The sequence below is a fragment of the Pollicipes pollicipes genome, unplaced genomic scaffold (genome assembly GCF_011947565.3).
Source record: "Pollicipes pollicipes isolate AB1234 unplaced genomic scaffold, Ppol_2.1 Scaffold_3447;HRSCAF=4054_pilon_pilon_pilon, whole genome shotgun sequence".
Classification (NCBI taxonomy): domain Eukaryota; kingdom Metazoa; phylum Arthropoda; class Thecostraca; order Pollicipedomorpha; family Pollicipedidae; genus Pollicipes; species Pollicipes pollicipes.
In genome coordinates, this window is record NW_023596297.1 from 8,246,201 (window position 1) to 8,267,775 (window position 21,575).

At 55.1% G+C, this 21,575-nt stretch overlaps 1 protein-coding gene across 2 annotated transcripts in view; it reads right to left on the reverse strand.

Moving 5' to 3' along the window:
- Positions 1 to 12,022: 12,022 nt before the first annotated feature.
- The window catches only part of LOC119091892 (tyrosine-protein phosphatase 99A), a 33,208-nt gene continuing 23,655 nt past the window's right edge, over positions 12,023 to 21,575 (reverse strand). Inside the window, exons 4-17 of one of the 2 annotated variants that reach the window (XM_037214802.1) lie at positions 21,010 to 21,191; positions 19,892 to 20,082; positions 18,996 to 19,110; positions 18,577 to 18,780; positions 17,640 to 17,920; positions 16,750 to 17,009; positions 16,193 to 16,476; positions 15,719 to 15,930; positions 15,210 to 15,335; positions 14,863 to 15,026; positions 14,307 to 14,595; positions 13,759 to 14,058; positions 13,395 to 13,510; positions 12,023 to 13,236 (exon numbers count right to left, since the gene is read on the reverse strand). In XM_037214802.1, the coding sequence (XP_037070697.1) occupies positions 12,495 to 13,236; positions 13,395 to 13,510; positions 13,759 to 14,058; positions 14,307 to 14,595; positions 14,863 to 15,026; positions 15,210 to 15,335; positions 15,719 to 15,930; positions 16,193 to 16,476; positions 16,750 to 17,009; positions 17,640 to 17,920; positions 18,577 to 18,780; positions 18,996 to 19,110; positions 19,892 to 20,082; positions 21,010 to 21,191 (3,466 nt within the window). In that variant the 3' untranslated portion in view covers positions 12,023 to 12,494. Of the gene's footprint in view, positions 13,237 to 13,384; positions 13,511 to 13,758; positions 14,059 to 14,306; positions 14,596 to 14,862; positions 15,027 to 15,209; positions 15,336 to 15,718; positions 15,931 to 16,192; positions 16,477 to 16,749; positions 17,010 to 17,639; positions 17,921 to 18,576; positions 18,781 to 18,995; positions 19,111 to 19,891; positions 20,083 to 21,009; positions 21,192 to 21,575 lie in introns of both variants that reach the window. The other variant, XM_037214801.1, reaches the window with a different exon arrangement.

Genomic DNA, 21,575 nt, shown 5'->3' on the forward strand with positions numbered 1-21,575 from the left:
TGTGATGGCTCCGCTGGACGAGCGTCACAGGCGCGTATGCCGCGTCTGAAGCGGATGGGAATGTGGTGCGCTGGAACACACACGGAGCCGGAGCCAGTCACAAGCGCCAGTTTTTGCGGCGGCTCTGGTAATAGCATCTACGACGTCACGTCCGCTGGTCAACTGCAAAAACGACTGAAGTTATCCGAGGCAACGACGCCATTATCGCGGCATTAAAAACGTAATTACGCCATTGCTGCATTGAGCTTCAGTTCCCACTGATTTGTCGCAACGCCAGATTAAATGCAATATGCAGGCAGTGCTGGACTACAGACGTTCCTACATGCACGTTACCTGCACACAAACGTCATCCTAGAAAACGGGCAATCTGTCCCCGAAACAGAGCATGTCTTCCTGGCCCTTTCCGATCAGCTGAGTCCATCCATCTGACCCGTGTCACAAGAGCTCCGTTCCCGAGAGCACCGTTCAGTCCTAACGACACACACATCCGAGCCCTTCAGCCGCTATCAGCCCTGGTATTTTGCTTCTTTGGCTATTCCATTAAAAGGCTGTGGTAGTGGGTGGATATAGCTCGTGTTTATAACAAACACATGTGCATACGTTTACGTTTATGGTACTAATGCTACGTTTTCAATGTGATGTTTGATTAAAGATCGTGGTCATGACGTACATACAATGCTCAGTATATGCTTATATTGATTATAATGAAAAGAGAAAACCTTAGAAACGCGTCTCTTATCGCCGGACAGCCTCAGCACTATCGTTCTCCTTTTGGCTGAGGACTCATCCGGATACATTGAATGCAAGAAATCATTTTATCTCACAGTCTGCCTGCAGGAAAACAGATAACGTAATCATGGAATGGCATTCGGAGGTTTACGTGGTCTTTATGTAGCACACTGCGCGTGTAAATGGTTCCGATATTGTTGTGTACACCAACGCAGTCTCCCTGTACGGCGTCACAGCACGCCCACACCGCGGGCCGCGAAGCTGGACGTGACGTAGCCCTTGGACAATCAATCGGCTTAGATACACAGATAAACCATGGAAAATGTAGACGCATTTCAAATTTGGAGCTTAACAAGAAGCTCGAGGGATCAGTAGCAGTGAAATGACCAGTGTTTCGTGCACGTGAGTTTAGGTGTTACAAGTGTATGACGTATGACGTATGACGTATGACGTATGACAAGGTGTATGACGACTGACAACTGCTCGGATATTGCTTTGTAAGAGACTATGTTTCAGCAAGTACCTCTGAAAACGAGTTTCGCATTCATCGCCCGTGGCACTCAGCGCTTCACAATCCTGCTAACGCCGGCTTTGCCATTTCTCGGGCGGTGGCGGCTTATATTCAGGGACAAGCCTGATCCTGATTAATTATAGACGCCCAGAAAGAGGGAACCGGGGTCTGAAACTGCCAGCAAATTGGGTGTTGGAATCATGCAACATTGAAATCGTGACGCCGCTCCTGTGTCAATCGTAAGTGAGAGCGAACAACAGGGGCAAACGGAACGCAAGGGTGTTGAATTACTATTTTCAGTTCCGTGTGTTTATCATCATCTACCGACATGAAATGGGGCAGTGCAGGCAGGTGGTAACAAAGTGCCCAACACATCCGTCACGGAGTCCATCGTGTGGCGATTCAGCACACATGAAACGCATCTCTCCTCCCACTCCTGACCCACCGTAATAAGCGGGCAGTCGGCCGGGCCCGGCCGCCGGGTCCCCGCCCGGGGAAGGGGGGCGCACCCCCTGATTAATGTCGACTCGGATAACTTCATTAGGGCCGCGGCCGGGCCAGGTGAGACCCCACGCGCCGGCCCCACCACCGCCGGACTACCGGCGCCGCGATCGGCCCCGGAGCCGGAGCCACAGCGGCTGCGGCGACGGCTCCTCCAGAGAGGACCCTGCTGAGGCGTGGCCACAGGCTCTGGGAGCCGAGGTGGTCAATAAAGACGGCCAGCGCCAAAACGAATGTGTGGAAAAGCATTCAGAGACGTCAGTCAATGGAAAAGCATGCAATGCCGCGCAGTAAAGCATATGTCGATGAAGGACACAGACAAGTAGGATGAATGCTAATGGGGGCACAAGGCTATTCACAACGTGGTATGGTTTGGATTCACGCTGTTTAATAGTTAGCAAGGAAAGATTCTTGCGAGCATGTTATCCCCAATAAACTAGGGAAACTATCCCTAACATTTTAGTAAGTGGCGGCCAAACTCAGTGCACCCAGCAAGCCCTCTAATGAGAACAAAATACAAAGTGCGCCAATTCATCGCAGGAACAGCGGGGGGCCTCATCCACAGCCTCGTAAAAACTCCTCGGAAACAAGTCTATTTCAGCGGCGACGGCGGTTCCGGATTCGCACGATTCATCGTGCCATGTGGTCGGCCGGCGACGGCAAAACTCCAGCAGCCGGGCGTCGATGACGGGTCGGGACCATCCATTACTGGGCCGGCGATATCCGCCGGGCGGCCGCGCCGACAGTAGCCGGCTGTTCTGGCCATCAACGGCGACGCGTCCGCTGCCGCGGCGCCACCTCGGCCCGCCGGCATGCAGATGACAGCCGGCCGCGTGATGCATGTCTTGTCGGCGTCGCCCAGAAAAGTGGCGGCGAAAATGCTTGATCGCCATGCAGGCGGCGCGGCGCGGCGCGCGGGTGCAAGGTTTGGACGTGGTGGGCTGGCGGTTCGCTGAAGCGGTGGGTGACATCGTAAAGGAAACGTTCGCTGCGCTGTGGAGTGCAGGACGGCTTGCGTCCGAGGTGCATTTATAGCTGGATAGCCGTGGTAGCTGCTTCGATCGCAGGGCACACGCTAACGCGTCTGCATGGTTATATAAGAAGCCAGATAAGGAAGAGTGGATCTTGGCTACATATTCTCCCTGTCTGTTTTTTGGCGTTTCCCCAATATTTGCTCCCTATCTTTTTGTGACACCTTTTCTTGCTTTTCACTAACGTCGCTGTCGCTCTGACCTCCTTGGAATGAGATAACTACTTTATTCCCCGAGAAAATTCTCACAATGTTTTGGGCACTCCAAAAAGGAATTCCCAACACTTGACAAGATTGTGGACGTATGTTGTGCTAAATAGACCAAGGCTGGAAACCTGACAAATCAACATTCCATATTCAAAGCACGTAAACCAGACATATCAGCATATCATTGCGCATGAAGTCACAACACAGTCCATGCATGCACGCCAATGCCTCTTCTCAACAGCTAATGGCTTTATAAGGAGGCCTCTCAAACCCCTCTTGCAGGCGCCTCGCCTAGGGATAGCGCTGCAACTCACCAACTGGCTTCCATTCACTTAGAACCTTATCAGGCCTGTAATTTCTGACGTACACGTTTCCCTGCGCGCGATTCAGACAAACGACTCGAATTTTGGAGGCGTTGGACGAGGCATGACAGCAGCTTCAGCACCACCCCGTGGTAAATGGGCCCGTCAAATGTTGCCCGCTAGCTGGCAATCCTCTCTGCATGCATCGGCGGCAAACGAGCGATCCCAGGCACCCTTGGACGCAGCTGGGAGTGGCCCTGAAGTATGGTCACTGTCATTCGCAGCTTGTAAGGCTGTGCCTCCCCAATATAAATGAACACAGTTAATTACGTCGAGGCGGCTAGCCCTGGTCCAAGCGCTGCTGCTAGAACTCCGTTCGGAATGGCAATGACATCGGTGCACAACAGCTCGGCTAGGGCAGCGGTTCTCTGGTGTTCTGCGCAGTGAGCTATTCGTGTTTTTTTTTCACGCACTGACTGGAGCACAAATGGTTCTGAATTTGATAATTTGTTGTGAAGCTGAGGTGTTTCCTCGCCGCGACGTAAGTGCTCCATAAACCCCCTACTTATCCAAGTCATCATTCATCTTAGTTTAAAATCTGCCCTGTGGCTAGTCCACTGGGAAAGGAAGATTTGCAGTGTGTTCAGAATAATTTCACAGACAGAGTTATTACCGAACCCACCTGAGACAAAGTGACTCAATGCCGCGAGCTGCTTTAGGACACGGGCAGCCATGGGACCAAAAATACTTACATCTGTGTTGTCTCAGACTAAAACTCATGTGATCCGCATCCACCCCAGCTTAGGGCATTGTGGTGCCTCGGCAGAAAGGTTTCGTCACATTTCTATAGTATGTCTGACAATATGCGCGCATTTACAATGTGTAGGTTGCCTTCAACACAAAAATAAGCGAGTGATGTTGCCAAGGTAATTGTGTTATGACCCTTAGATAAACCATCGGCGATATTGGATTCCCGGCGACAAAGCGGGAACACTTCAGGCAATCATTCCCAGCTAGTTGTAAAAGAGCAGCGAAATGTTATTGCTCCCATATTTCTGGAAGCAATGTGATGGAGGCATTGTTCAGACAATACAGCTGATGGGATTCGATTCCCATGCGATCCAAACGATCCTTCGCTGGCATTTAGGAGCGGGTGACTGCGTGGTTGGAATTTAGAGGTGTCAATCGAGTGTCAGTTTTCCTTCCACTGATGTGCAATACCATAGCACAAGAGATATTCGGCGACCGGCTGAGAAAAGTAACGTGTTTGCAGGCGTTAAATTCCCGACGCTCTTTCATTGATGTCTGTGAAGTCAGCCCGTGCACAGCGAGCACAGCATACTTGCGCCATCTCTTTCGAGGCCTCCCTTCATGCATAACTCAGACGGAACAAAAACAGTCACTGCTCAGGGAATGATGGCCTGATATATGCGCGCGTTTTTATCGCAGGGCCGCGGGGAAGGGTCTGGCAGGACATCCAACGTTTACAAATGGGTCAATCCGGCGGATTCCGCAGGCAGCGGGCCATCAGTGCAAACAGCTGAGTTGGCGCGAGACAGCGCTGCCTCGGGGCGCGGCGCTCACAGCAGGCAGAGACCCGCCGCCGCGACCGGACCGGACCGGACCGGACCGGACCGGACCGCCGCGGAAACGGGGATCGTCGGATCGCGACGACTAAATTGGCCGTGCCGTGCGGGCCTCATCCGGTGGCGTGCGGCCGGTTGCGACTGCACCGGCCCGCCTCCATCACGCCACGCACGGCACGGGTGGCCTTCGCCGTCCGGGTGTAGCGCGGCAAAATGGAACAAAAACTGGACGGGTTCGGGCCGTGGGCCTCAGCGCGGGCTTCTGCATGCTAGCAACGGCGGAAGGCGTGTTTTGGCGAGAGTGGAATCGCACGCTGCCGCTGTGTAGCAGGCCTGACGCACGCTTGACCTGCGTGAATCATCGACGTATTGTGCCTTTCCCCTCCACATCCCTCTCTCCGCCGCCCTATTCACCTAAACCAAGTTCCTTTCTTCCCAATAAATCCCGCGTCGAGGCTATGCGACACACGCGGTGCCTGACGATGATCAAAGTATCGAAATGCCAATAGTTGGAAGTCATTCAACTGCAGCTTCCGAAAGGACTGCAGACATGTCATTCTCCTCAGTCTGATGCGCTGCCTTATGGCCTCCGTTTAAGGCTCGATGTAAGACTAGTATGTAGCTGCTCTGAGCGCAATGGTCTTTTCGATCTATTTACTGTTTTTTTTCTCGAAGATTGACGCGCTGACTTAATATTAACGCGACTGACATCATGTAATAATATAAGCATGTCATTAGCGATAGGCATGTGACTGTGTGTTGAGTGGTTATAGCGCCATGAGATAGCATTTGTTTAAAAGTGATCTCATGAGACAAGTTACGTACTACAGCTATCAGTGAATCGGCATTTTGTAGAGCGGATCGTGCGATGAGCTGTCTTCAGTGGACTTCTGATGCAACTTGATCCAACGCATGCCTCCTCTCCCAACGTCAACTTTAGACAAAATGCACATTGCTTAAAGGCACTATGTATTCAATCAAATTGTCATTCTCTTCCGTCCTAACATTAGATGTCTGGCCGATGCAGATAAAACGCCCTGTTCTTTTCAGTTAATTGGGGTATCGCCAGATGGAGGGTATGAAGTGTCATCTGCAGATGATCTCTGCCTACAAGAGGCAGCGTGGGTCAGTCACGAAGGACGTCTAATGAGCTGCAGTTGCAGACCATGATAATGCATTTTTCAATTTTTTGGACCTTTGACCTATGTGTAGTGATGTGCTGCAGTGAACGCCGTGAAAGATGGCACCCAACGAGAAACGTCGCTTGATGTCTCCCTCCGATACCCAGAATACCTCAGCAGCGAATGGAGTGGTGTCAGGCACATTGCTCCTGTACGAACCTGGCGATTGCCACAGTATGTACCGGAGATACTGGCTCGTAAGAGGGCACAGCTCTGGCAGCGTGCTGGCCGGCACCCCGCTGAGCTGCAGCCATCTCCGGACCCACCCTCTTCCTGCTAATAATGTGGCGTATCCCACATCTTCCAATGAAGCCGGCGTGTGCAGCTCAGCCTCGCCCTGCAGGGGGGTGGGTGGAGCCTCCCCTCTGCACAGCACTCCGTACCCACGTGCAGTGTCTGGCCGCCCACAATCGCGCACAGGCCGTGGGAGGTCCGCTAATACCCGCGCCGGTGGCCTGTCGTGAAGCCGGTGGCCGTGTGCACCGCTCCCTCATTAACGGCTAATGACGGAGCCTTGCTGCTCCACCTGTCGAAGCGTCATGTATTTTATCTCAGCTGTAATGAACAGAGAAATGACCAGAGAAACACGATCGCTCAGTGATTTGACGTCATGCAGAATGAAATGAGGTTGGCACCACATAAATTTGCTCTGTGGTACTACCACCATTTGTTTTGTCTGCATCTCCTTTAATCGTCTCTCTCTCTCTCTCTCTCTCTCTCTCTCTCTCTCTCTCTCTCTCTCCTCTCTCTCTCTCTCTCTCTCTCTCTCTCTCTCTCTCTCTCTCTCTCTCTCTCTCTCTCCTCTCTCTCTCTCTCTCTCTCTCTCTCTCTCTCTCTCTCTCTCTCTCTCTCTCTCTCTCTCTCTCTCTCTCTCTCCTCTCTCTCTCTCTCTCTCTCTCTCTCTCTCTCTCTCTCTCTCTCTCTCTCTCTCTCTCTCTCTCTCTCCTCTCCTCTCTCTCTCTCTCTCTCTCTCTCTCTCTCTCTCTCTCTCTCTCTCTCTCTCTCTCTCCCCAGAGAGCAGGAGAGCTTGATCTGGTCCAGACCGGCCTTGGAATCAAAGCTCACGTTTATTAAGACTCCACTGCAATTTGCCGAACCAGCCCGCGGCTGTGCTCGGACACTCGACAAATTTAGGTGGATTTCTCGAGCGCCGCGGTCCGGATCCTGGGCTTGGATGAGACGTAAGAGCCGGTGAATTATCGCACCTTGAATAACGGATTCCACTTGAACTTGGCACCTTCTCTAGCTCAAAGCATGGCTAGATGAGCCAGTGGTAACGAGCGTGAGTAAACACAAACTATCACACGAAGAAGCGTTTGTCCGAAATGCTCGTCGCAGGGATGAGCTGACGAAGCTGCGGGTGTGCTGGGGAAGACCTGGGCAACACAGGCCAACGACACAGCCATGCGCTTTTCGGACGGGGAAATTGGAGCAGACGTGCCTACACATGGACTTTCGTATGCATCAAACCACCGGATGAAAGTATGCCGCCTTCAATATTTCAGCCTTCAGCTAGAGTGCACCGAATGGAGCTGGACGCGAAGCTGACAGCCTGAGTGAATGTGTGTTAAGCGACGTGACGTGATAATGTAGGTGCTGATGTTCATTGAAACCTGAGCGAACCATGCCAACTTTTAGGTGATCTTGACTGTCTGATAATTACTGGCAGATTAATATCCAATCACATACGATGTCAGTTTACTCTAATTCACATTTGCTTCAATCCGCAGCTCACCCCAAATGTTCCGCGTTCACTTTGATTCCACTCGTTCGAGTAACGCACATCACAGTGCCTGACCCTCTCTCATCAAGCCGTCGGTTCCTATTTAACGAGGGTTATCACGGTGGAAGAACAAGCTATCTCTCGGGAAATCGCTATCCCAGGCCTGTAAAGCAATGGAACCGGACTCTACCACGCTGGTGTAATACTCCTGCTATGAGCTGCGGGCAACATTTGGACGGCGTACGACCTCCCAGATAGAGCGAGTGGGGGAAGGTGAGAGGGCTAGCGAGAAAGCGAGAGAGAGAGAGAGCGAGAGAGAGAGAGAGAGAGAGAGAGAGAGAGAGAGAGAGAGAGAGAGAGAGAGAGAGAGGAGACGAGGAGAGCGAGAGAGAGACGAGAGAGAGAGAGAGAGAGAGATGAGGAGAGGAGAGAGAGAGGGACGAGAGGAGAGATGAGAGAGAGGGAGATGGAGAGAGAGGAGGGGAAAGAGGGAGAGCGAGTGAGCCTAAAGCAGTCTAGAAGCAAGACAGTATGTTGCAGCGAAACTGGTCATCATCTGTTCTGCTTTTAACTTGTTTCCAATGCCGTGGCAAGCTGCGTCTTCTTGGTTTGTCCCAGCAGCGAGGTCAAATTCTTGTCTAGACCTAGATGCATCTGAATGGCGTCAGGCGCCAGCAGGTAGGGCGTGCGATGTCTCTGGCTTTTTCTTCCCCTGACTGTAATTAGTGTCGGTTTTGGTAGGCGTCCGAGGTAGATTTTATCTGCGGGCGAGCTGACCTCGCGTGACCTTTCTCATAGAGCACGGGGCGCAGCTGGGGGTGCGGGAGGAGCCAGACGGCGGGGAGAGCGGCGCGGGGCCGGGTGCCGATAGCCGGGCCCCGACCCTGGCACAGACCCCCGCTGGCCCGCGTAGCCACCCGGCCAGAGCCATCGCCGCGCCGGGCGCCGAGACCGAATGGTCAGTGGTGCGTTTTAAGCCACTGTCAAATGCGGCAGTCTGACATGGTGTAATTATTCGCAGTGTGGGACTTATGGCCAGCCTTGACTGCACAACAATCAGCTTTGTATTCCCGCGGCGGCTCTACAGGATGCTGAATCATTGCGGTTAGCATGTGATAATTACACGCTGTTGTAATGCTGCAAGCGTTTGAGTGAGGTGCATTGTGCAAGGCGGTCGGCGTTGCCCCCAACCGAAGTGCGCTACGCCCGGCGTCGTCCAACGAACGCCGAAGAAACCTACCTCCGTGCGCAACCCTTTACACCGTCATCACCCACATCTCTGGCAGCGAGGGCGTGACGCCGATCATCGTGCTCGTCCGCAGTTACGACTGGGCATCGGGAGGGGCCGTCACTTGCCCGCCCCGAACACGCCGCTACGGTGTAATGAAGCGATCACGAGCGGCACTCTACGTGAACCGTTAGCCGCCGGTCGGCGACGAGGCCTGCATTCGAATTCGGGGCACCTCGGTGGGCGCAGCCGGTGCACGCCCGTCAGAGGGCGGGTCATCTCTCGCTCCAGGGTCACCCGTCGCGAGTCTGACAGGTGCGCCGCCAGCCGGCCTGCACGGCTCTCCCCGCAGAGCGCCGCGGCCGAGGCCGGTCTGCTGTGACAGCGGATTATTTACCGGCGATTTGCAGCGTGCTCAGAACGGTCGGCGTCCGCACGTCCTCGCCGGGCGGTGCGCCGGCAATCGGCGCGTCGGCGGCCGACAAGTGTTCGGATGCCGCGGACGCCGAATTAGCAGGTAATCGCGCCGCACCGGCCCGAAGATTGCGCCGAGCATCCGCCGCTGCTGCTCGTTATCCGGAGCGGCGGCGATTTGTACCTTTCCTGTTGTCGGCGGCGCGCCGGCTAATCTGCGGAAGCAGGCCGGCGATGATTGCCGAGGAGGCGGGCGGGAAGAGGCCGTCGGCCGGCCGGGCGTCGGCGGCGCCGCTCACCGTCGCGGCGTCCTTTGACGACTGTCGCCGACGACGGACAGGCTAAGCCAGGTGCCATCCCCGCTCGCACCGCGGCCGCATCAAATACATCGTCGTGATGGTGCTAGCTTCGCCACCCGGCTCCTAGGGTATACTCACAGCCAACCGGACAGTGGCAAAATATGTCGTCGATGGCATTGATGACGTCATAACCCACAGATTCTGCGTGACGTCGACGAGAATTTCTGCCGGACGCACAAAATATTTTCTCTTACCTGATCGAAGTGAGACACAAATGACGTAAAAGACTCATCAACACATATTGATCGAATTGAGCGTCCACAACCGGTAGTGGGTGAAGGAAATGTATGTGCTTACGTTACGAGGAAGATAATTTGCAGTTTCTATTGTTAAGAATAGAACGCGCGGACATAAATGCTACCGTCTCACATGCGCAGTTATTGTCACTGCGTTGGGTCCTCACTGCGTCTCTGCGCTGCCAGATACACCAGGGGCCGGACGCAGAGGTAGCGGAGACAACACAGAGGCGGAGCCCAGAATCGGCATGGGCTCGGCTTGGTCACGTGTGACATGCACGTGTGGGATGGTGAGTTATCGGTAAACCAGTCAGCTGACTGGAACCCGGACGGGTTTAGTTGTTGAGACGTATGCTCAACTAATTGGCACGCTTGTCATTCGGCTCATGCGAATTGCTGAGTCGTGCTTGTGGCGTACTTGCCCAGACAAGTTTGCCTAATTGAGGGATTCTATCTCAGCGGAGCACATGCTCTCCAGGATTTTCGGCGAACAAAACTAAGAATAAATGGTCTGTTTTTTGCGTCGTGCAAGGTTGCAATGTAAAAACCAACTAAAGCATAGGTACTCGGGAACTCAAACCGGTGCCACCGGGTAGCGGACAGTGGCATCTTTTCTGCGAGCTACGATGGTGGCAGGGGTTCAGGTGGTGAAAATTGCTGCGGATACAATGATATCGTTGATGCCTTCTTGGACCACCCATGGCTATCACGTGCACTCCCCCCCCCCCCCCCTGCCCTCCCTCCTCCATCAGCACGCTATCTTTACCTGTCGATCTCTCTCCTGTCCTGCCGGTAGCTCTTTTCTCCTCTTCTGCTATCTTCCTCTCCCTCTTCCTCACTCTTCCTTGCCCTTGATACCACCGCACCTCCCCTTTGACTCCAACCCTCTCCCGTTGCCCCAGCCTCTCCCGCGCTTTCGTTCCGGACTCCCCCATTCCCACTGATAATTGCGTGGCTACGGCGTGCCGACATGTGTGGGGCCTTGGTCGGGCAGTTGTGGTGCGCCCGAGGCGGCCGTTTACAGCCGGGCCGCTGTCGGGGCGGCCAGGGTCGTCCGCCTCCCACCTGTTACAGGCGTCTGCAGCCGGCCGCACGGACGGCCGGGGACCGGCACCGGCGGGGAGGCTCGTGCTGCCGGTCACCTGGCCTCCTGGAGCCCGGCGTGCTGTTGACAAGAGAGGAGACGTGCGGTGTGCCGTCGGTGCGCTGATCGGCTTTAGAGCCACTTTTGAAAACCTGCAGCTGCTGATCTTGACAGCAGAACGAGTTCGGCGAGTTGCTTAAGACGGTGATGTATCTGAACAACTGCACTCGTATGTTATAGTCCGGGCACCTCTGTTTTTCACCGAGCCTTGAGTGGCAGCTCACTCTGAACACTTTGATGTGAACATTGGTGTGTCGCGCACATCTTTTCCTAACCCACCCAATGAAACGATTTGCCGATAACTGCCTGCCTGCCCTTAGTAAATTTACAAGTCATCTCTTCCATATGCACTGCTGAGTTAGAAGCAAAAACTAAATTGGCCTTTGCCATATGATTACAATGATGCAGGCGTTCGGGCTGCTCAATTAACATGGACGCAGACGCCGACCCCGCTTCGGACGAGGTTAGCCGCAGTGATAAATGTCCGTCTCGAAGCGATAATTATGGCTTGGGTGGCTCTGTTGCCGGCAGCATACCTCAGCGACCGTCCGGTGCCGGTTGTCCGGTCTTACAGGCCGCCGGTCGCTGGCATGTCCGAACGGTCGGCATGACAACCACGCGCCGCCAAAAACTGGTCGGTGTTAGCGGGCTGCAAACGCCGGCTATAAAATGTTGCCTGTCTTCTGGCGTTTCAAAGTTTCGAATTTGCTTTTCTTTTTTTGCCAGTTTAACGCAATAATCAGCGGTCGTTTCACTGAAAACTATACATTTCAGGTAGCGTATCTGTTAGTTATCTTTTTTGCGTGGCAGTTAGATATGATATCAAATGCAACTCGCATTAGGAAAAATCCTCCCATGGCAAACCTCGATGGTCATAAAAAGCAATTGTATTTGAGTCACACTAAAGCCATAAGCTGCACACAACGCATATAAAAGCAACACAGCGCTGAACCAAGTACATGCAATACAGTCATGACACCTTTAACTTCATTCACGACTAAAAGCTCGATTTGTACTTTCAGGCATAGCTAATGGAACGTAACGACATGTTCACAGTTGTTAGCTTATAACTTAGTCACACGTGCTGACTCGGTCACACTGGTGCAATGTGGCAAAAGCTTGACTGAATCACAAATTCAAAGTCTATGCCTGGGGTCTTGCGGCACCTAAACACACAGCTGATGTGTTGATTTTTCACGGCGTTTGGTTTGCCAGACCCACAGCGACAGCTCCACCGCGCGCCAATGTTTCACAACGCGTCGAAAGTGCGGCTTGCTGGGGCAGCCGCGCACTTCACGTCCCACTCAGCGGTATCACAGCAGCGGACCAGCCAAGCCGGCCGCTCACGTGTTCACGTAGTGCTCCACGTCGAGCACCGTGCTCTCGCGGCCGTCAGGCGGGATGCGGTACGCCCGGCCGATCCCGTTCGCCTGTCCGTTGCCGTGTCCGTTCACGTGTCCGTTCAGCTGTCCGTTCACATGCCCGTTGCCGCGCGTGGGGAGACACGGGTTGACGTACTCGTCAGTGTAGCTGTTCGGCTGAACCATCGAGTGCCTGCTGGGGGTCACGGCGGGGTGCTGCACGCCGTGGTACTGCTGCAGCTGCACGTTTGAGTTCTTCAGGATTGGCTTGAGCTGCTGTTGCTGCTGTTGCTGCTGCTGCTGGCTATGCTGGCGCTGCGGCAGGTGGTTCTGGATGCTGGCAACAGTGACGTCGGCGGCAGGCGGTGCCGGGGGCAGCGGCGGATTGGCCGTGCCCGACACGAGGGACTCGACGGTGCGGTACAGGTACAGGTAGTCGTCCTGGTTGCGCCACAGACCCGGCCGCCGCGTGTGGTACAGCCGCGCGTACATGTACACGTCGGCGTGCGACTCGTACTCCAGCTGCTTCATCAGCGTGGTCAGGCAGCAGAAGGTGGCGGCCTCGGTGCCGCCGAAGCGGTCCACCACCACGCACGGCCCGTTCTGGTACTCAAGGTGGTCGCGCTGCACAAGCTTGATCAGGTCGAACACGTGGCCAAGAGGCGTGCAGTTCAGTGGCCAATCAGAACACTGGATGATCCTCATCGGCATCTCGTAGTCAGTCCTGGAAAAGCAAGGCCATGAATAAAACGGTCACGTAATACTGTATACTTTGGAATGTCATATCATGCCTCAAAATCAGTCGCACGAACAGGGCAGCGTCATGAGCCAAAGCGCGATGGTCGACATGTGAACAAGCGGCCAGAACTTACGGTGAAGGACTGCAGGGTAAAGTCTCGGATGACGAACTGGCCGTGCTGCCGTTCTGAAGTGAACCTGACCCGGAACTGATCACAGTCGATCTCTTCGCGCTCAAGAGGCCAGAAGATGCAGTATTCCTGTTGGGAGAGGGACCTTAGCAAGGGACGATAGCCAAACAACTTCAAACAAACTTTGTTTTATCCAATTGCAACAAACTGCCAGTCAGCGTCATGGCTCTCATTGCTCAAGTGCTCAGAGTCACGGGATAGCTTTGCTGACTTGCTTGCATTTGAGATTACTTAGTACATTGAGGTAGACCTGAGCACGCTGTGGCCAGTGCCCCATCGCGCACCCCTCCCGCCCGCCTGCGCCGAGCCCGGCTGACCTGATCATCCACCGGGCTGAGCAGCACAGCCGTCTGCGCGTTGTGGTCCCACACCATCTGCCAGAAGGCGGCGACGGTGCCGACCAGCGGGTGCTGCGTCACGATGAACTCCTGCAGCCGGCTGTGGCCGAGCAGCCAGCTGGCGTTGATGTAGTCGGAGCCCTCGGCGCCGGGCCGCGGCGTCAGGCACACCCGGTACCGCTCCACCGGCAGCAGCTCCATGCTGCGGTTCTTGCGGTAGTTGACCGGGTGGCGCGCCGACGTCATGTCGTAGTCGGTCGCCTGGTCGTAGGTGATGAGCTGCGGCGGAGGCGGTCGTCAACGTCCTGTTCAAGAGGCTGCAAACTTGACATCGAAAGGACTGTGAACAGGCGGCGCGAGAAGCGCTCATGCATCTGCAAAGGACTGCTGAAACGGAAAGAAGAAAAGTCGCAAACTTGCACCGCGTCAATGGCCAGCCAACTTCCAAAGTCAATATGTAGTTGGATGTCTTCAAGGCGATGTTTACTGAGGCGGTCATTGCTACATCAGTCGAGTGTCACCCTCACCTTAAACTGCCTGTCGAGGTTGTACCAGGGGTAGATGTCCTGCTCGGTGGTCTGCAGGTTGTGCAGGTAGCGACTGAGGAAGCTCCGGTGGATGTCCGTCTCGCCGCTTTCGATGGCTTCCAGCAGGGCGTCGTGTACAAATATGTACTGGTCCTCGGTCTGCACCAGGAAGTTGCGCTGCGTTCGGATGTACTTGAGGAAGCCGAAGACGTTGAGCTCGCCGCGCGTGCGGATCATCCGCATCATCGAGTCCAGGAGGATGTAGGTGCCCGTGCGACCCACGCCAGCACTGCGGAGAAAGGAAGGTGTCTCACTGCTGAACGAGGGTGTCACACGTTTGCCGAACACATGATGCTGTTACCACGTCATCACTTCACAGGAACTTAAGTCGGGTGCGCAGAAGCGCTGAAAAATTCCCAGCAGCTTGTATGCCACCTTTGCTCCCTGCATAACAATGTTCCGGTATTGCTGTTTTCAGCCACGATCCTCGAGTCCGAAGCAATGACATGTCACAGCGTGTCCCCCTCCAGTACTGGCGTTTAATCTGTGCCTTCACCTGCAGTGGACGATGATGGGACCAGCGCCGTCGCTGTTGGCTGCCGCCGACTTCCTGACGAAGCTGAGGATCGGCAGCGGGTTCTCGGGGATGCCGTGGTCCGGCCAGTTGGTGTAGTGGTACTGGTACACCGTCTTGGACGCCACCCGACGCGGCTTCTTGGACTGGGAAACGCAGCGAAACTTCAGTTAGACTCCAAGGAGCTACGTCACAGGCGGTGAAGTAGGAGGCGAATGACCGTTTGCGCTATGCATAAGCTGAAAAATTACGTCCGAAGAAAGAGAAGCTTAGTTCAATTCAAATTCTAAACGTCGGCGTTTGAAACACCGACGATTGAAGTCGGTTACCTTGAGATGCTGCAGCTTGAACTTGCGTATGGTGTACGTGGCCATGACGTCCTCCCCAGAGGCCGTCACCTTGATGACACCGTAAGTCTCAGAACCCTCCTGAGGCCAGTACATGTCGCACTTTTTCTGTGGAACAGAGCATCACATAATTACCTGTCTCTCCAGCCACTGTTGATGTAATTAATTGCGTGAATGAGTAACAAGAATTAATTATTAAGTAAATTATAATCAAAGAACTACGCGAATCTTGTGGCTTAACACGTCGTAGATATGCATGCAAAATATGAATTAAATGGGCTCACAAATTATACAAATCACTCGCACCAACGAATTGTATGAAAAGTTTGTATCAACGAGTTGCATCAATGACATACAAGAATACATGATTTGTGGGAAATACATAAATGCACAAATTTCACGAAGGCAAGGCCTTCACAAAACTATAAAAAAAACACAGACAAAAAACAAACGGACCACGCACCTATGGTGATGGCTCACGGCCTGCTTACCCGTCCCCTCTCCATGAGGTTGGTGATCATGACGACGATGTGGACGTCCTGCTCCCAGACCATGCGCCAGAAGGCGGCGTACGTGTCCGGCAGCGGACCCTGCGTGCCGATGTAGGCCCGCGGGCGCTCGTAGCCGTCGATGAAGTTGGCGTTCACGTAGTCGCAGCGGTGCTGGCCGGGAAGCGGGCTGAGCGGCACGCGACTGTGGTCGTCTGAAGACGCGAGCGGCCGCGTCAGACGACGTCAAGGTTCGACAAGTGAGTCGCGGAAGTGTTGTGACATTTCGGTGTCGATTAAATTGACTGCAGCTAGAAACAGCGGAGACATAAGCAATGTCACGTTATATGCGTCCAAGTACCTTCGAGGCACACTCACTTAGTGGATCAAATTATATCAACTTCCGGTACGGCCGCTAGCTCGCATGATGGACCTCAGCGAACATCCATCCCGCAGTTGTCCGAGCCAACTACTCACAGGCCACGATGTTGAGGTATCTGTTCTTGTCCTTGTTCTCGGTATGCTGACTATATTCTGACGTATAGCCGTCCAGCAGCGTCTGCGTCTGGATCGCCTCGTACTCCTTGCTGAAGCCGATGTCGCCGTCGGCGTGCAGTCTGCTGACGTGTTTGGGGAACAGGTGGACGGGGATGGGGCCGGCTGTGCTGCCGTCCGGAGAGTCGTTCTCCCAGTCGGTGGAGATCACCGACGGCGTCTTGTTCTGCTCGTCGAGGTGATTGTACGCTGCCTGGAAGTACTTCCTGCGAACGGCAGCGCGTTCTTAAAATATGGGTCTCATGAATTATCCAATCGCTACAGGCTGTATGGTTACCGCGCATCCACCTATTCAAACATTTCTATACCATTGCCGGGCAAAACCAATACATTTCGGGGCATTCTCCGAGCAGCAGTCACAGAGCTTCAGGACATTTTGAACCCATTAATATAACATGAAAGTGGAGCCAAAACTGCAGTCCCTCATCATAGATAACCCCACACTCAATTCAAGAAGGTCGCCGTCCCAGACCACTCACTTCCACATGACGAGAGCGAGCGCGGCCAGCAGGAGGGCGCCGGCGCCGCAGGCTATGCCGGCAACCACGCCAGGACTTAGGCTCCACAGAGAGCCGAACAGCCGCTGCTGCTGCAACGACTCGCAGTTCTCCTGGACGTAAACCTTGCGCGAGTCCGACGGCCGGCCGCGGTAGGTGAGGCGCGGCTGGTAGAGCGAGTTGGTGCCGGCCACCACGCGGACCTCGTACATCGTGTCCATAGTCAGGTTTGGCAGGAACATCTGCAGAGGCACAGGCGACAGCTCTAGAGCGGAGACGACGTCGATGATTTCAGTTGATCCGATGGGCCGACCCGGTAGATGAGTCCATCGGACTGCGTCTGATCCGATGGGCCGACCCGGCCGACGAGTCCATCGGACTGCGTCTGATCCGATGGGCCAACCCGGCCGACGAGTCCATCGGACTGCGTCTGATCCGATGGGCCGACCCGGCAGACGAGTCTATCGAACTGCGTCTGATCCGATGGGCCGACCCGGCCGACGAGTCCATTGGACTGCGTCTGATCCGATGGGCCGACCCGGCAGACGAGTCTATCGAACTGCGTCTGATCCGATGGGCCGACCCGGCCGACGAGTCCATTGGACTGTGTCTGATCCGATGGGCCGACTCGGCCGACGAGTCCATCGGACTGCGTCCGACTGTAGCCGCCACTAGTCTGACAGCCTCCGGCGAGTTAAAAAGCTATCGTCCCTCGCGTCTTCTCCAGCCAATAATCCACCATTCGAAACCTCGTCGTCCCAGCCTCGTTTGTCGTTTGTCGTTTGTCTCACAAACGTCTGGTGGAAACCTCCCACCTCCTCGCCACCACTGTCGCTCCCGGCGAAGCCTCCCCGCCACCGCTGCCCACTCACCGTCTCCTCCTGTCGGCTGGCCGTGGTCGGGATGACCAGCTCCTCGAACTCGTGCTGCTCCTCGCTACGGTACTGCACCAGGTAGAAGTCCACAGTGCCATGCAGCTGCAGAGGCCGCCGCCAGTGCACGTACACCGAACTGCCGCCGCGACATGTGATGTTGCCCAGCAGAGGCGCGCCCGGTCCTGACACGTCCGTGCGCACGTCCACGGCCGTCGAGCGGCGCCCCTCGGTGCGCCGCGACTTGGCGCACGTCCACACGCGGTACTCGGTGTAGGGCGCTGCCGAAGGGACCATGCGTCAAGACGCATGTCCAGTTCTCGAAATGTGATTGAATGTTTGACGGAGATCGTTTTGGAATCCGAGTTCCGGCTACTGATAGTTTGTTGCTGAAACTCTGACACTGCCACAACTGCGGAGCAACGTCAGCTCATCGCACACATTTTGCCGGCGATTTTTAGCGTGTCACTTAAACCCATGAGACTGGCGTCCCTTGCAAGCCCGTTGGCCAGTCGCCGACTGACCGTCAGAAATCAGTCCCACCAGCGCGGTTTTGGCCCTATACGTCCACGTGTCTTCCACAGCGCAGATAAATGCGCGGCTCCCCTCCAGATCATGTTACGGGGACGGCGTCCAGGAATCTGAGAACGGACCCGGCAACGGAACCACGCGGCGGCGCGCGGGAGACGCTTTGACTCAGTGCTGGATATAAAGGGCGTCGTTTGAATGTGAGTGTCGCCCATTAGTGGATCAGTGAATTAGGCTATTTATCATGCCCGGTCGGAGAAGCCTTTGGCGTGCCTACTTAATTAAACATTAATCTTAGTTGGTTTAGTTTTCGGAGCGGGATGGAGGTCTGACTGCATTATATTCCACGGTGCGCTTTCGACAACGTCGTGTGTGTGTGTGTGGTGTACATGTCGCTTCATTGCCATACCTAGTCCGGTGAGATTGAAAGAGATGTGATCTCCTGTCAGCTTCACGTCATGCCCATCCATCTGTCTCTTGCCATCCTCTTCCGACTCCACGTACACGTGGTAGCCAACGATGAGCGCGGCTGGCTTGGACGGTTCGGACCAGGTGAGGCGGACCCAGGTGTCGCCAATCTCCTCCTCTTTCAACCCCTCTGGACTTCCGGGTTCTGAAGTGACAGGACAGTGACACGTCAACGTCACGTGACTTATCAACTATTGCTTCCGCGCCCATCAAAGCAAAAACGCGTCGGCTCGCAACGCTGTTCTTGTACGCGATCCCACGCCAGCAGGTGCCAGAGCGGAGACACGTGACGGCTGCCGCTAGCGGCCCGTCGGCCGACGCCGCAGCGGCCCGCCCGCCGGATGCCTGCCGAAGACCCACCTCCCTCGTCGGTCCACACCGAGACCACGGTCGGCTGGCCGAGGCCGAGCATGTTGTGGTACTGTAGGCGGATCTCGTACTCCGTATACGGCTCCAGCCCCGTGATGGTGAAGCTCTGCAAACGCACGTGGAGCGTGATGGAGAGAGGGAGGTGGAGAGACGCACATTCGGAAATGCGCCAGACGCCGCGAGAAACGATGCGCGTTTGAAAGCGAGCTGAAGTGCCGAAAGCAACGCGTATAATGCGGCAGAAAAAACAACCTGAACAAAGAGCACGCGTTGCGTTTATATTCAAGCATATGGCTCCCTGATGTTTATGTAACGATATCACTTCAAACGCCGACAGAAACTCATTCATATCGCAAAGGAAAATATCACAATGCACCATTCCAAACATCAGGTGTTCGCGGCCCAGCCAGAACCACTTAAACACAGTTAGTTTTCCATCAGAAAAGACAGGGCCAAGTCAGGCCGGCGGAATAAATGAACGGGTAGCAGGGCTCGCGTGCGTCGTTTCCATCCAGCACATCACGCTACGGCTCAGGGCCGGGGAACGGGAAACGGCACAGTGAAATCGACGCGCAGGGCTGAGCTTCAGGATTCCGAAAAACGCGGATGTTTCGAGCCGAGCCCGCCGTCTGCTTCAAGCCTTTGTGAGCTCAGACCATCAACAAAGCCGGCTCAGTTTTAACGGTAACGCGGATAAAAGGCAGTGTGAGAAACTGGCGTAGGATTTTCAATGCTCGTGGCTGAGCGTCCCCATCACTCCGCGCGTCTGCTAGGTGCGAGTTAGTAACTGATTTCGACGGCCGAGCGCTCTCACGAAGCGCCTCGGCGCTACCCGCCCCATCCTCTCCGTGCGGTTGAGGGATCGCAGGTCGGCAGAGGTCACTGACCGTGACGTCTGTGCCGTGGAGGTCAGCCTCCGACCACGCCTCCGGGTCGGAGGCCACTGGTCGGTAGGTCAGCTGGTAGCCCAGAAACTCTCCGTTCATCGTCTTCAGAGAGGCGGGCGGTCGCCATACCAGCTCAATGCTGTTGGCGCTGGCGTTGTGGGCCGAGACTAGCACCGGTCTGGTGCTCGGCACTGCAGGACCATGGGTGAAGCGTCACATGACGGTCAGCAGGACCACGGGTGAAGTGTCACATGACGGTCAGCAGGACCACGGGTGAAGTGTCATATGACGGTCAGCAGGATCATGGGTGACGTGTCACATGACGGTCAGCAGGATCATGGGTGACGTGTCACATGAAGGTCAGCAGGACCATGAGTGACGTGTCACATGACGGTCAGCAGGACCACGGGTGAAGCGTCACATGACGGTCAGCAGGACCATGAGTGAGCGTCACATGACGGTCAGCAGGACCATGAGTGAAGCGTCACATGACGGTCAGCAGGATCATGGGTGACGTGTCACATGACGGTCAGCAGGACCATGGGTGACGTGTCACATGAAGGTCAGCAGGACCATGAGTGACATGTCACATGACGGTGAGCAGGACCACGGGTGAAGCGTCACATGACGGTCAGCAGGACCATGAGTGAAGCGTCACATGACGGACAGCAGGACCATGAGTGAAGCGTCACATGACGGTCAGCAGGATCATGGGTGAAGTGTCACATGACGGTCAGCAGACAGGCGTGGACATCAAACGTCGCGACGGCGGAACCAGATGCAAGAATGCCTTGTTTCGAGATGTACGATGAACAAGAGACGCGAAATGTGGTGGCTTTTGCCGCTCGGCGAATTCAGTAACGGGGGAAAAGCGAACGTGACACGAAAATTTTCATCGCACCCCACAAACATCCGAACTGTTTGCTGCATAAAGTTGCTTCCAGTTATATGAATGCTGGGGGAGCAGAATACCAATGTAATCAAAACGCCAGTGAGGCTGAAACACAGACAACCGCTGCCAGCACAATCAGAACATTTCAACGGCTCCCAGTTTGCAACAGACGTGACCAAAAAGCCGAGCAGCGCCATCCAAAACGAGTAACTGGCACGCTGCTCACATTGCCGGAGTGTCACCATGAAGTAGGAGGGCTCGCTGGGGGTGCCCTGGCCCAGATCGTTGACCCCGAGCACCCTGAAGCTGTAGGCGGTGTAGGGCCTCAGCTCGTGCACGGTGAAGGCCGTTCTGTTGTCGGGGGTGACTGTGGCGCCCAACAGCGACCAGGTGCCCGCCTCGCCCTCTCTGTGGAGAGGAGAGAGACACCGGTTGTTGGTGGTGACCCAAAGCCGGCGCCGTATTCTTCTCCTGGAACCCCGGTCCGTTACCGCCGTTGCCCTCTGACCTTCGCGAGTCTCGTCCGCTGGACACGTGTGTGACTGAAGTCGCCATAAAGCTGGGGCGCTCGGAGCCACGAGTCCGCCCCGGCGATTGAAAGGTCTGTGAAGGCACCTGTGGATGGCTTATTGTTTGAACGGGATGGACAGTTGTGGGTACCGTTATGATTGCTGGTTTACAGCTTTATTTCAGTGCTATGGCGAAGGAAACGTCCAAGACCAACGCGTGTTAACCGCCATGGGGCTGATGCATTCAAAGGAGTTCTTTAAGCCCTCGTGACGTGTCCTGCAT